This window comes from Pantherophis guttatus, chromosome 1 (genome assembly GCF_059756535.1).
Source record: "Pantherophis guttatus breed Tessera chromosome 1, ASM5975653v1, whole genome shotgun sequence".
In the NCBI taxonomy this organism is placed as follows: domain Eukaryota; kingdom Metazoa; phylum Chordata; class Lepidosauria; order Squamata; family Colubridae; genus Pantherophis; species Pantherophis guttatus.
Genome location: NC_142063.1, coordinates 262,254,566 through 262,268,420, shown reverse-complemented (window position 1 = coordinate 262,268,420; position 13,855 = coordinate 262,254,566). Strand labels below are relative to the sequence as shown.

The following is a 13,855-nucleotide window of genomic DNA, read 5'->3' as shown; positions in this document are numbered from 1 at the left end:
ATAAGTGAGGGCTACCTATATATCTGGGAAATAGGAGGTTTGGAGAGATGAGGCTGCAATGTTATTTTGAGTGGTTACAGAAATAATGAGTTCCAGGCCGCTATTACCATTCAAAGGTTCCACTGCATTGAACCTTGGAAATATTAATAGAATTTCCCACATAAGAAGAGACTTTGCCATTTAAAACATTATGGGTAATATCACTACAGAGGCATTCCTTGAGTAAAAACCAAAATTGTTTCAAAGGGTGGGAAAGTTTTTGATCATGATCTATGCCTGCAACAGAAACAACTTCTGCCTTAAAAATCTCTCTCTCTCTCTCTCCCCCCCCACACACACACACACACACTTTCTCTGGTATGTCTGACAAATAAATAAGGCTTATTTGCTCATTTATTAATTTATTAGATTTACAATACAAGAAAGTGATACTTACTGCCAGCTTTCGAACATTTGCACCCAGCTCTGTTTGATCTTTGAAGTTGCATGTCTGTATTCTGCTTAAAGCCTCTTCTTTTTCAACCAACCAGGCTTTCAACTTACACTGAAGAAAAAAGTACATCCACAGATATACTTACTTAATTCCCCTATATTTTATACACCACCACCATTGCATCATACATAAACAAGACCCCAGAATCATAACAATAATCAAGCTGCCTTTTAAGTTACAATCACACAAAATTATGGGTTGTTTCCATTTTCAACATAATAGGTATCATGCTACATGCAACAACCATGATTGGGTAGGAATGTCTTACAACTCAGTTGCTAGATATTCATGAGATAATAGCAATAGCACTTAGAATTATATACTGCTTCAGTGCTTAAGCCAGGGGTCCTAAGCCAGGGGTCCCTAACCTGTTGGCCACCAGGCTGCATGAATGGCTGACCAGTGCGTGCACATGTGTGCATGCGCACACACACACCACTCACACTAGCATCACCATGAGTACTCCATACTCACGGCCCTGTTCATGTGCGCTCGCAGCTCCATTCGTATATGCACATAAAGGTGCCTGCCCCTCCCGGTCAAGTTGCCAACCCAGAAAGGTTGGGGAACTCTGCTGTAAGCGTTTACAGAGTCAGCATATTACTCCTAACAATCTGGGTCCTCATTTTAGCAACCTCAGAAAGATGGATGGCTGAGTCAACCTTGAGCCAGTCAGGGTCGAACTCCTGGCAGTGGAAATGCAGAGTTAGCCTGCAATACTGCATTCTAACCACTGTGCCACCATAGCATTAAACCCAACCCAAACAAAAATTATGAAAAGATATCATTCAGAGAAAGCAAAATGAAATTCCCCCCAAATATTTAATCCCTATTTTCTACTCTGTTTATTCCTACTCAACAACAGAAAAATGAGGTCAATGTTAAACTCTGGTAAATCTTAACTTTCATGGATGAGATTGAGTAAATTGTAATTTTCCTTAGCTCCTTGGGAGACAAGCAGGACAAAAATGTACACGGGAGGAAAAGGAGAACATGAACGATTATGAAAACAGAGACAAAACTGAGTAATAAGAGGTAAGAAGCAGATTTATTGTGAATCTTAAAACCAGACCTTTCATTTCTCTCCCATGTTTTCTTCCCCCATACACTTTTTTTGAACCAAGTTATGGCAAGGATCAGTCTGCTTTTCATCCTGGTGCTGGTTTGGCTCAGTCTTCCCAAACACTATTTTTTAAAGTTATTAACTGTCATTAACCTTAAAGTTATCTTTAAATTAATTCAATTAATTCTGTTTGATCCTCACATTATTTATAGCAGGAGAGGCCATTTATCTCATACTGCAGTAGCATTATTCACATCTACTATAAGGTATAATGTCTAGGTACTTCATGTTTGAGTTCTTCTGAAGTCATCTTTTGGTACCTAGACATGATTTATACCCAATATTTAGATTTATTTGCTACCATAGACAGCAAGGCAGCTACTTTTTTTGTTTTGATAGTAAAAAAAACAAAACTTTTAGACACTATAAATTTTATTCACTCATAAATACCATTACTTGATGCAATTTTCTGAAATAAAAACTACATTTTTATCAAGTCAGGCCCAAACATCCCCCATGATGATTATAGCAATAGCACATAAATAAACTTATACATGGCTTAATAGTGCTTTATAGTCCTCTCTAAGCAGTTTACAGAATCAGCATATTGCCTCCCACAATCTGGGTCTTCATTTTACCAACCTCGAAACAATGAAATGCTGAGTCAACCTTGAGCTGTTCAGAATCGAACTCCTGGAGTGAGCAGTGAGTTAGCCTGCAGTACTATATTCTAACCACTGTGCCACCAAAGGTGATTATTGTATGAATTTCAGTACTGTTTGGTTCTTGTATTTGGACTAGAAACAGGGAAATCTAAATTAAACCCATTCTCAGCTATGGAAATTCACTTAGTGATTTTGGACCAGTCACACTTACTACAAGGACTACACAAAATAGTAGTTAAAATGGGAGAAATCTGAAGAAGGATTTATATGTACAGCTCCTGGAGGAAAGGTAGGGTAGAAATCTAATCAGTAAATAAATGAATATTAGCCACTAATAATAAAATGGCCAGGTTTTGAAAAGAAAACATTTTGAGGGAAAAATACATCATTTATTAAAACATCCTTACATATAAATATTTTTTAAAACTGGCAGAACTGTTTAACTGTTTAACCCCATTTGTTCTAATGAGTCTTAAGAATGCCATTCTTTTTTTTAAAAAAACATGTCAAAAATGAACTAGGATCTCAAAACCAATTAAGGTTTTTAGAGAACAAAAATAGGCTTCCTATCACCCTGGAGAGTTAAAAGTTCATCTTTGACCTAATAGATGCTTTTTGTCTGGTTCAGATGAAAACTACAGTTTAATTTTACACCTGAATAATGGCATAGCTTCAGGAGATCAAAGAAAATAGAATTAAAAATATGAAAGGAAATCAATTCCCTTTTCAGATTTTTATAATGTAGAGAATCTATATACTACTAAAATTCTCAGGCGTGTAACCTTTCACTGGGCAAATCAATGCATCAAAAGGCAAAACCTTTCAATTAAGATACCTCAAATCGGTTAATTTACAGAGTGCCTGGACTCATTATTCCTGAGGGAATGAAATTTGGGAAAGTCATGACAGCTTCAGCACAGCCAGTTGACTTCTGCTTCAGTGCCACCGCCACATTGCTGCAGACATGTGATCCTCATTTTCAACAATTGTACAACCATTTGTCTGAAATGGTATAGGGTTTCCTGCTTGAACAGAGGGTTGGACTAGAAGACCTCCAAGGTCCCTTCCAACTCTGTTCTTCTGTTATTCTCTTAACATTCACTTACAGCTTTCTGGCCACCTGCACAATTGTTCACTTCCTCACTTCCCAGCAGCAGTCATTTTCCTGCCAGAAGGGAAGGTGCAGGCCATTCAGGACTCACTCAGTGACAGAAGCAGGAATTGGTGGGATTACCATCACTAACCTGTTCTTCCAACAATTCTTGCCACAAGGTATTCATCTCTTGCAATTTGAGCCATTGTTCCTCAGTCCAACGGCAAACCGCAGTCCAGCGTTCACCAAGTCTCTGGAAATAACACCCCAAAAAAAGTCTTATATTATACAGTTTCCTCTGAAAGCAGACAGAAAATCGAAATTAATAGAATCACACCTACTTAGCCTTTTGTATTATTTTTATACAAAAATACCAACTTTGGAATGGCCTCTCAATTAAGATCAAATCTAAGAAATAAAACTGTACCATTTAAGTGGACTGCTATGTTTGGAAGATTCTAATAATGAAGTCTAAGCTAACTGGACAGAATCTAGATTTATGGTTATTTATTTAATCTCAACAGGATTGAAATACAGTAAAACTGAACTGTGCAACTTTGAAGGGTTTCTGAAGGGTATTCAGCACACACCTGTCAGCATCTCCCTGAACCAACTTGTTCTTTCTCAGATCACACTGCATATACAATCCTGCAAAAAGATGTAATTTCCTGAAATAATTGCTGACAGCTGCTACTCAAGTGTTCCTGAATGTGCCAATCATCTTTTCCCATTCTAATCTAGATACCTTCTCAGTGCTACAAGTAATTCTTTTTTTTTTTGTTCAATGTTGACCAACATCTGGAAACTTCGCACCCACATTTGGTACATACTCATCACATCATTCCCTTTCAAAATAAACAATGTTTAATTTGACTGCCATTCTAAAAACTACCCAGCGTACGTATATACATCCATTCATAAAGTATTTTTTTTAATTTTCACAAGTAAATATTCAGCTTATATTTAAATGAACATCTAAGCATCTTGGATAACTAGAATTTATTTTTAAAAATCCTGAACAGTTCATGCCATGCAACTCATGAAGATGGCTTTCCATGTAAGCCACTCTGAGCTCCTAGGAAAGGCAGGATATAAATCTAACCAATATATACATAAAACATTTTTGAAAACATTCACTTTCATGACTCCATTCAGAATGACCAGTATGGGATACACAATATAATTAAAAAAATAATAACATCCACTTACTTGCAATTGATCCTCCAATAGAACTGTAGCACTCTCGCCACTATTTTCATCAACAATGACCACCATGTGAGTCAACGAATTGACTTTAACCTGTTCTGCTTCAATATCTTTTTGGAGTCCCTGAAAGAATGTATTCCAATGTTACAAAGATCAGATGCAGTGAAAGTTCAGAGAACAGAATGGAAGCCATATTTTCTTAGGGGCAACATTCTAAATCAGGAGTGTCAATCTTAAGGCCTGTGGGCCAGATTTGGCCCACGGTGTGCTTAGATCTGGCTTGCAGGAGCTTGGAAACAGCTGGAAACAGCAAAGGACTGGCCCTTGGAGCTCCGTTTTCACTGGCAGCGAGTTGCAGGAGTAAGTCGCAGCCAAAAACAGAGCTTGGGAGCCCGTTTTCACTGGCAGAGTGCTCAGGCCACCATAGGACCCCTGACACGAGTGACATCAACCTGGCCATGCCCATCCTGGCCACACCCATCCCAGCCCCCCGAGGTCAAACACAACCCTGATGCGGCCCTCAATGAAATCGAGTTTAACACTCCTGTTCTAAATGATCAGAAAATGATATTTCCCTTCAACAGAAGTCTTTCTTCAAGGAAAAAATATGCATTGTATCATATCACATATGAATTATATATATAACATATATATAACAGGAAAGGAAATCAAGAAACAATATAAGATTCCAAATAAATAATGCTGCTGAATCCCATTAACCACAACATGATATCATAACATAAGAGAATTCAGGACTTATTTAAAAATATAACAATTCTCATTTAGTTGTAACCAAGAAATTAAAGTGTTAGAGGGTTTCCCCTATTGTTTCCTTATAGAAAGGGGTAAAAATACCTTATGTTCATCCATCTGTTGTTGAAAGGTCTCCAAGTCTTCAACTAAGCACTGAGATTCCATCTTTCGAATGCGTTCTTCTGTAACAGTCAACCAGTCAGACAGCTGCTGCAATTGATTCTTCTGTAGCTCCATCAGTGCATCATGGAGGCTGCCCAAGTCACAGACAAAAAAGAGGAGTAATTCATCCAAAGAGCCCTGAGTTCACAAATTCTGCCTAAGTATAATCATAACATATACAGGCAACTTGGTAATCCTAGCTTTCTGTGGAATAAATTACTAAGCATGCTGATCAAGTATAACTGTGTTATAACACAAACACAATCAATAAGATTAAGATCTCAGTAAATCTGAATCCTTGAAAAGTAGGATGGTACAAATATATAATTAAGGAAAAATACAATTAACATATATCTATGGGTGAAAGCAGTAGTGGGTTTCAAATTCGTTCACTACTGGTTCGCTCATGGGCATGGGCACGCATGACACTTCTGCGCATGTGCAGAGATGTCCGGGTAGGTGGGTGGAGCCTCCCGCGGCCATCACTACCGGTTTGCCCAATCCAGGGTGAACCAGTAGCAACCCACCACTGGGTGAAAGCAAATTCTATCTGGAGAACAAACCTGTTCCAAACTTATTCTACAAGGTTATTGAGGGATCCCTGTTGCAGAAACTCCTGTTTATTCAAGTATAATGGTCACTTGCCCAATTTCAAAAGATACTTTATGGTAAATAAATGGAATTATCAACTAATCAACCAATTCTGTAAATAACTACTTAAAGTTAGGATTTATTAAATTGTGTTGAATTGTAATCTATCCTCTGGCATTAAGAACTATCCTAATAAAAAAGTTCCTTTCAAAAAAAATATTTTAGGATAGTTTTAAATTTTCAATCAGAAGTGGAAATGAATTGTCTTCCAGACAAAATGATCTAATAGTAATCTATAAAATTTTGCTTTTTTTAATGCTCTCCTCCATCTCCATCTCCTCCATCTCATGATGTTGTGGCTTAGTTTAGCTCACATGCTTTTTGCTTTGTTCTCTCCTCTATAGCATGATCATGTGGCTTGGCTCATATGCTTAAACCATCTTATGTGTTATACAGTACTGCTTTTTGTTACCTCAAATCCTTATCTGACATGCAGCTTGAGACATATTCTCTAATTTGTGGAAAATGTTAAATCTAGACAAGAAATTCTAGTCGGGGTGGGAGTTGTACGCTACAGATCTGTGCTATCAACATACAATTATTGCTAATTAATGTTTTAGCCAAATTGCCTTGGACATCAAATTTCAGTTTAACAGATTCATGTTTCAGCTTTACTGCAAGATTTAGTCAACAGGGCTATTGGCAGGGATGATTGACTGATCTGATAGACCTTTGTTTATTTTCAAGAACATATGGTTCTACTTTTAATGTTCGTAAGATATTCAATTTAGAAACCAAAATAAGTTTTTAAGAACGCACCAATATATGTATGTATGCATGTGTGCATGCATGCATGTGGAGAGAGGGAGAGAGGGAGAGAAACAGACAGACAGACAGACAGACAGACAGACAGACAGACAGACAGACACAGACCATTTGAAACATCCCATTTTCAAACATATCCAACTCATTTTTCATTTTCCTCTTTGCAAAGATGATTTAGATGACTCTTCAAAAATATCAACATTAAAAAAATGTTTAGCCTTAAAAACAGAGAAAAGAGCTTAATATATTACATCACAACTGGAAAACTAGACCATGTATATAAAACATGTGTAAATCATGCCACTTACTAGGATTGGCGGTCCATACTGTCCACTCTGAGACGCTCCCATCTAGAATTCAACAATTTCATTTGTTCCTGGATTTCATTTTCTTCCTCTACTGAAATATTGCCCTGGGCTATCAGTTGGCTACCAGCCTCAAGCACACTGCCCACGCTGCTCTGATGTGCTGTCAGCTCCATCATAAATGCCTATAAAAAGTTCAGACTAATGTAACTTAAAGCAAACATTGTCTCAACTATTGCATTAACTGCCAGCTATTTGCAAACATAAATATAATTGGCAACATTATACAATAAGTAACAAATCTCAAAAGAGGCATAGCCCACAGTAATTTAGCATCCAGGCAGAGAACAATCTCATTCAGATTGGTTTTATGGAATGGACAGGACCATTTAACCATTTGGCTCCATGATGGTCCTAATTTCAATTAGCTCCCTTTCATTTTGGAAGTGAGGACAATTCTGATTCAGACTAAGACTGTGGTGGGTAAATAAATAAGTAAATAAATAAATAAAAATCATTCCTCAATCAGATGACGCTTGGTAAAAAGCAAACAAGTACAGTACTGGTCTGACATATTCTTATGTCCGGCTGATATTAAAAGGTAAAAAAGTAAAAGTAAAAGAAGCAACTCTAGGTACCTTCTTGAATCCTTTGTTGTTAGGAAACTATAGCCAACTCTAAGGAGAGGATTGGATGCAATTTAAGATGAGCAACTACACAAAGCAAATTTAATCCATAAAATCCCCAAGTTTCTTTGTAGCATTTTCTGGATGGGTGAAGGGAAAAATCTAGGTTTCTGAGGCCTTAATTAGAACCTAACTCATCATCTGTGGAATAGAAAGACCATCAAGTGGAAACTATATTAGCCAGCCTCTTATAGTAAGCATTCTTCAGAGACCAGCCATTTTTAAGAATTAATGAATGAGAGCTGAAGTTTCCAAAAGAAATAAATGGAAGACTTAAAAAAAGATCGTCAGTTCATAGTAACAACTGTAGTATATATCATACCGAGGCTAAAAATAAACACTCAGCTTTAAATAAGTACACCACGATAATGTGTCCTTTAATAATAACTGCTTTTTGATTAAAATACTGGAACACAGCAAGCATCTCAGTTTCTTGTGAATATTAAGGCAGAGAATAGATTTAGAGGTGAATACACAATAGTACCCTATTTCGAAGTTTTTTATCTTAAAACTACAACAGCAAAATATACAAATACAAATCAAGATAACAGTCGGTTATATTATAATTTAAAGTATCTTGACTAAAACTGCATGAATTTTAACATGAATAAAGGTACAGTTCTGAAGGAAACCTCTTTTTTCATAATAATAACAGCAACAACAGTAACACAGAGCTTATTCCAGTCAGCTCCATCTCGTACATGAATGAAAAACAGGACTTGGGGCACATTAAAGATAATATATTATCTTAAAAGTTTTCATGTCTCCAGTTTCTATCGTCTATTCCAACGGCCCCCAACCTTTTGGGCACCAGGGACCGGTTCTGTGGAGAGAGTTTTTTTTCACAGACCGGAGGGAGCATGGTTTCACATGCTGCCTGCATCCCACAGATGGCGTTTTGCTTGTTTGTGCAGCCCAGTTTCTGGCACGCTGCAGCCCGATACTGGCCCACAGACTGGGAGTTGGGGACCTCTGATCTATTCTACTGTAGTAAAATCCACAGACGCTTATGTGGTAACAAATTTCTTAACATTTAAGTGGCCAAAACTTTTGTTTTTTCCCATCTGTATACTTGTATATCCTTGTAAATACTATAAAATAAAATATTAAGAGAACTTAATTACTTACTTAATAAAAAAAACAATTCAAATCTAATTCCCCATCATCCCCAGCCACCTACTTCATGCGTAGTAAATTGTTCCTTCACTTCCTCAACATCATCAGATATGACTCCCTGCTCTTGGAGGGCATCTTCTGCAGAGAGCAGCCAAGTGAGAACTTCCTCCAGAGCTATCTGGTAGCTGTCCAAGTCCATATCCACTTCAGTCAAGGTGCTAGATGCTTCTGCTTTTAGAACTGCACAATCAACCTCAGATGTCACACACTGCAAGTAGAAAAACCAAACTGAAGGCCTCTTCTCACGAAATTATTTTCCAACACAGATGTTCCTCCATATAGGAACAATTTATTGTAGCAGTAACAGTATGTAAATATAAAAGCAGTTTGACGACAGATTAAAGCATCATGCTATTCGTATCTTCTTGGAAAAAAAAGCAAGTTTTTATAATATCTTATGGGACCATGATATAAGCAGTAACCACATATAAAACAGCCTGTTTGGTGGGGGAGAGGAAAATCTCAAAAGTTCAGCACAATTAACTAAACACCAAATAGATAGGTGCTAATGTTATGACCATCTATGGAGATTCTCGGTCATCCAAGGTCATGGTTATTCCAAAGGTGCTTTTTTTCTAGAGGCAACTAGATTTTTTTTGTTTTTCATTGAAGATGTTTCACTTCTCATCCAAGAAGCTTCTTTAGTTCAGAACTGAACTTCAAGAAGCATCTTCAAGGAAAAACAAAGGAAGCCCAGTTGCCTCTTGAAAAAAGCCTGTCGGGGAACATATTATCATTATTGTTATCCTTTGCTGACAGTATACATATCTATTATTACTGTTTCTGGTTGGGTTTTTTATTTAAATTTTTAATCTTGTCAGTTGCCCAAAGTTGCTACAGTTGCAAGATGAATTGCTATACAATAAAAAAAAAAAAGTTAACTCATGCTTTTGTGTCCATGTTTTAGAATTTCCAGACCACATACATCTCCATCCAAATTCTGTACATTCCCCCAAACAAAGGTGTGGATTCTAAGTTTAGCATGATATGATACATTCTATTTACAAGAGTTCACAATCTTTGGCTAGGGAACAAAGTTGTTTTGGGAACTTTACTTTCATTTTCAGGGTTCTAATCATATTCCTTTCATAATTTCTTACATTATTGCAAATATACTATACACTTACATTGTAAAAGTACTAATTCAAGAAATGAACCTACAATTGTAAAGTGAGTTTGCCAGGGTCAGTTTTAAAATTATTATATGATATTATACACCAATATTCAGGTAAAAGTAAGATATATGGAGCCAAATAGAGAAATACATTAGACTCCATTTCCAGTTGAGGAAGTTACTTATGTTGGCACCTGATATATATACACATACATATAGTGAAATTACTAGCAAAATCCAGGGGAAACTCAGCTGTTGCTAAAGTAATAGCTAGTAGAGTAAATTTATCAAATGCTCTAAATTTAAAAAAAACAAACAGAATAATTGGCAAAACAATAATTAGCCAAAGAATTTAGAGGTGGGTTTCAGCAGGTTCTGACCAATTCTGGAGAACCGGTAGTGGAAATTTTAAGTAGTTCAGAGAACTGGTAGTAAAAATTCTGACTGGTCCCGCCCCCATCTATTCTTTGCTTCCCAAATCCCAGCTGATTGGGAGGGAATGGAGATTTTACAGTATCCTTCCCCTGCCATGCCCACCAAGCCATACCACGCCCACCAAGCCATGCCCACAGAACCAGTAGTAAAAATTTTTGAAACCCATCACTGAAAGAATTCACATGGAGTCACTAGAAAAGGAAAAAGTCACACATAAATATAAAAAAAGCAATGGAAACGTATCTTTATCTGGATAGATTATTTCCTACTTCTGTTTAAGAAACTATTTTTAAACACTCATAGGGACAGAAGTGGGAACTGCCCTCACGAATCCATGGAGAAATCCTTTATTTTAAATAAAACCCTGTAAAAAATTCAAAGCAAATGCAACTCGGTGTTCTAAAACTGCGTTGCTCATAAGAGAAATGTTCTGTGTAGCTCACACTGAAAATTGAAATCATAGCCCAATATGTTTTATAAGTACTACATTATGTAGAGACTTCATCTGTAAAAAATATCCTATCTATTTCAAGTATGAATGTCTATCATAAGTCAAGTTTCCGGATGCCTAAGCATGGTATGTAACCACAAACCTGTTATCAGCTAGGATCTCTGACAGGTGCCTGGCAAAAATCCCTTCAGATATTTCAAACACTTTAAATAGTACACACACTGAATGTTTTTCAACCAGTCTAACAAGAAGCAAGATGTTAGCAGGTGGCAGCAGAAACTTTGTTTACAATTTTTTGGTCATTAGGAAAACAAGTAAATGATAAATATACTTCGAAGAATGTCATTAATTTGTGTTTGTTATTTACAAAATACCCAGCATTATTATAGTCAGGGCTGGATTTAGATGAAAAGAGGCCCTAGGCTATTCCACTTATGAGGCCCTTTCACCTATAGTGAAAGTGTAATTTTAATTTTGCTAACAATTTGAATGTAGGCCCCTCTTGATCTTGAGGCCCTAGGCTGAAGCCTAGTTAGCCTATAGGAAAATCCGGCCCTGATTATAGTGCTGTGATTAAATAGGCCTTGTTTGCCCATTTGTAATCTCAAAATTAATGCTTTAAAAATAATGGGAGTTGTTTAGACCCCCAAAGCTCTTTGAACTACACTATAAATCTGAATCATTTCATCCTCCGTTTACTCCTTAATAATTATGAAGTCAAACATCTTTGAGCATTTCATTCTCCTCTGCCTTTTCAAATTTTTAAATTTATACATTAAAAATATACATTAAAAGTATATGTTTCAGTCACGGAATGGCAAGAATCTGATTAGCTCCTTTGAAAATGAATTGGAACATCAAATGCAAAAATGTCCAAGCTAACTGGCTTAATTTCTAATCCTAGCAACTTCTCAAAACAAAGTAAAAAAAAATTATTCAGTACATTTGTGTGCATCAACAATTTACTGTCTCTCTGTGTGTACAGTTATATAATTTCCAACGCACTTATTTTTTAAGAAAATATATGGCTGCACTGAATTGTGAATACTACAGCAAAGTGCCAGGAAAGAATTTTTATCGTTCAAAGTTTCTTATTTGCAATAAAAAGATATGAGTGTATTGGACTATCCTTATTATGTATTATAAACTGATCATTTCATTATAATATACAGGAAAATAGTAATTGTTACCAGCTTTTTACAAAGGAGGGACAGTTCAAGCAGTTGATCATTTAGTATGCAATAAGCTGTGTTTCTCTATCTTAAAAACTTTTAAAATGTGAAGTCTTCAACTACAGCCTGAGGACTTATAGAAATTGAAGTCCACACTTCTTAAAAATTACAGTGAGAAACATTGCACTAAGTCAATCCAAAGATTTAACACCTTTTATTTCTCTATTTGTAATAGGAAACAGTCATAAATCACTTCACAAAAGTTTGGTGTCATCTAATTTTAGCTATGCAAAGGCAAAGTGGATTTTGGAAATTGCAAAACATGTTTGAAGGCTTACTGGAGTGTCCTCAGGTGGCCCATGCCTATTATATACAGGGAACAGCTAGCAAAATTTAAATATTCTCAAATGTAGAAGATCATGGTGATGGAAAGTTAAAGGCTTTTTTTTTTTCTTAAAAAGGGAGAAAAGAAGTTAGTGAAAAGAATGGCACAAATCACTGCCACAAAGAGAAGATTACAAATAGCCGCATTTCAGATACAGAAAAGCAGTCTGAGAGAATTAAGATTACCCAGTTACTGTGATAACTAAAAGAAAATCACAACCATCAAGACTGGAAGTAAGAGGATGAAGAAATCAAAATTTTAGAGTGGAATAAAAATATGAGAGGAAAACGGTAAACAACAACTTTACTGCAGTAGGACAAAGTGGTGTTGAAAAAGCTGAGCAGGGTAAAGGAAAATACATTTTGAAGAAATGTGATGAGGTAGAGGGGAATAACAAACACTAACAAATGAGGGAAGGAAAAAATTAAGTGCATACAGGAAGTCATTGATTTGCTATCTCTGGAAAACAAAAGATGAAGGCTTAGTACTAAACTCGTAAAAGCTTTATACCAACTACCTTCCCAAACATGATTGTTTGTTCTGCTCTCAATACTGACTGCACACCATGTACTTTAGCTGCTGCTATCTATCCACAAACAAGAAATAACACAAAAACTGGGTTGGCGGGGATTGCAAAAACATGCAATACTGAGGTGGAGTCACTTAGCATGATCTTGTTCCCATATTGAGATAAATACTTTGTATACTTTGGGAGAGATGCAGACCAAAATATCTGCAAGACACCAAGGTGGGGAAGATCCGAAATCGATTAATGTAAACAGCAATGCTGGTGTTCATGGACAGACTGCAGCTAAGTCATCTTGCATCGCATATTGGACGGTTAGCAAATATGTAAAAGGATAATTAAGGATGGTATCACTGAGGAAACCATAGAAAGCAGCACCAAAATACTAAGAAGTGAGAAATTATTAATCAAACGTGTTATACAGTAAAAGCCCAAATGAGAAAATGAATACTTGTAGATCTGCTGCAAAAATATCACTGAGAAACAAATCTCTGTAAAATGAAAATTCTGAAAAGAAGATCAGAATCTGTTTATAAGATCTAAGAAGCAAAAAAGGCAAGGATGGAATAAGCTTGAGAGCATTAAAACGAAAAACGAAGCGATTAGGGCTATGCAGCATTTAAGATTCAAAACAAAAAAGTGCTTTGGAGCTCAAAGGGACAGCATGCTCTCAAACTCCTTAAAGTAACTCTCCCCCTCCCTCGCTGTCTTGAGAAAAGATGGATTTGAGCAACTGGCGACAGATGTTTTGTGC

General features: G+C 36.5%; 1 protein-coding gene across 2 annotated transcripts in view; it reads right to left on the bottom strand.

Moving 5' to 3' along the window:
• Positions 1–13,855, bottom strand: part of UTRN (utrophin) — a 370,975-nt gene that overhangs the window by 292,640 nt on the left and 64,480 nt on the right. For both annotated transcript variants that reach the window (XM_060692261.2, XM_087882841.1), the window contains exons 10-15: positions 9,023–9,226; positions 7,160–7,341; positions 5,376–5,526; positions 4,524–4,643; positions 3,466–3,567; positions 437–544 (exon numbers count right to left, since the gene is read on the bottom strand). In XM_060692261.2, coding sequence (XP_060548244.2) covers positions 437–544; positions 3,466–3,567; positions 4,524–4,643; positions 5,376–5,526; positions 7,160–7,341; positions 9,023–9,226 — 867 coding nt within the window. The remainder of the gene's footprint in view (positions 1–436; positions 545–3,465; positions 3,568–4,523; positions 4,644–5,375; positions 5,527–7,159; positions 7,342–9,022; positions 9,227–13,855) is intronic.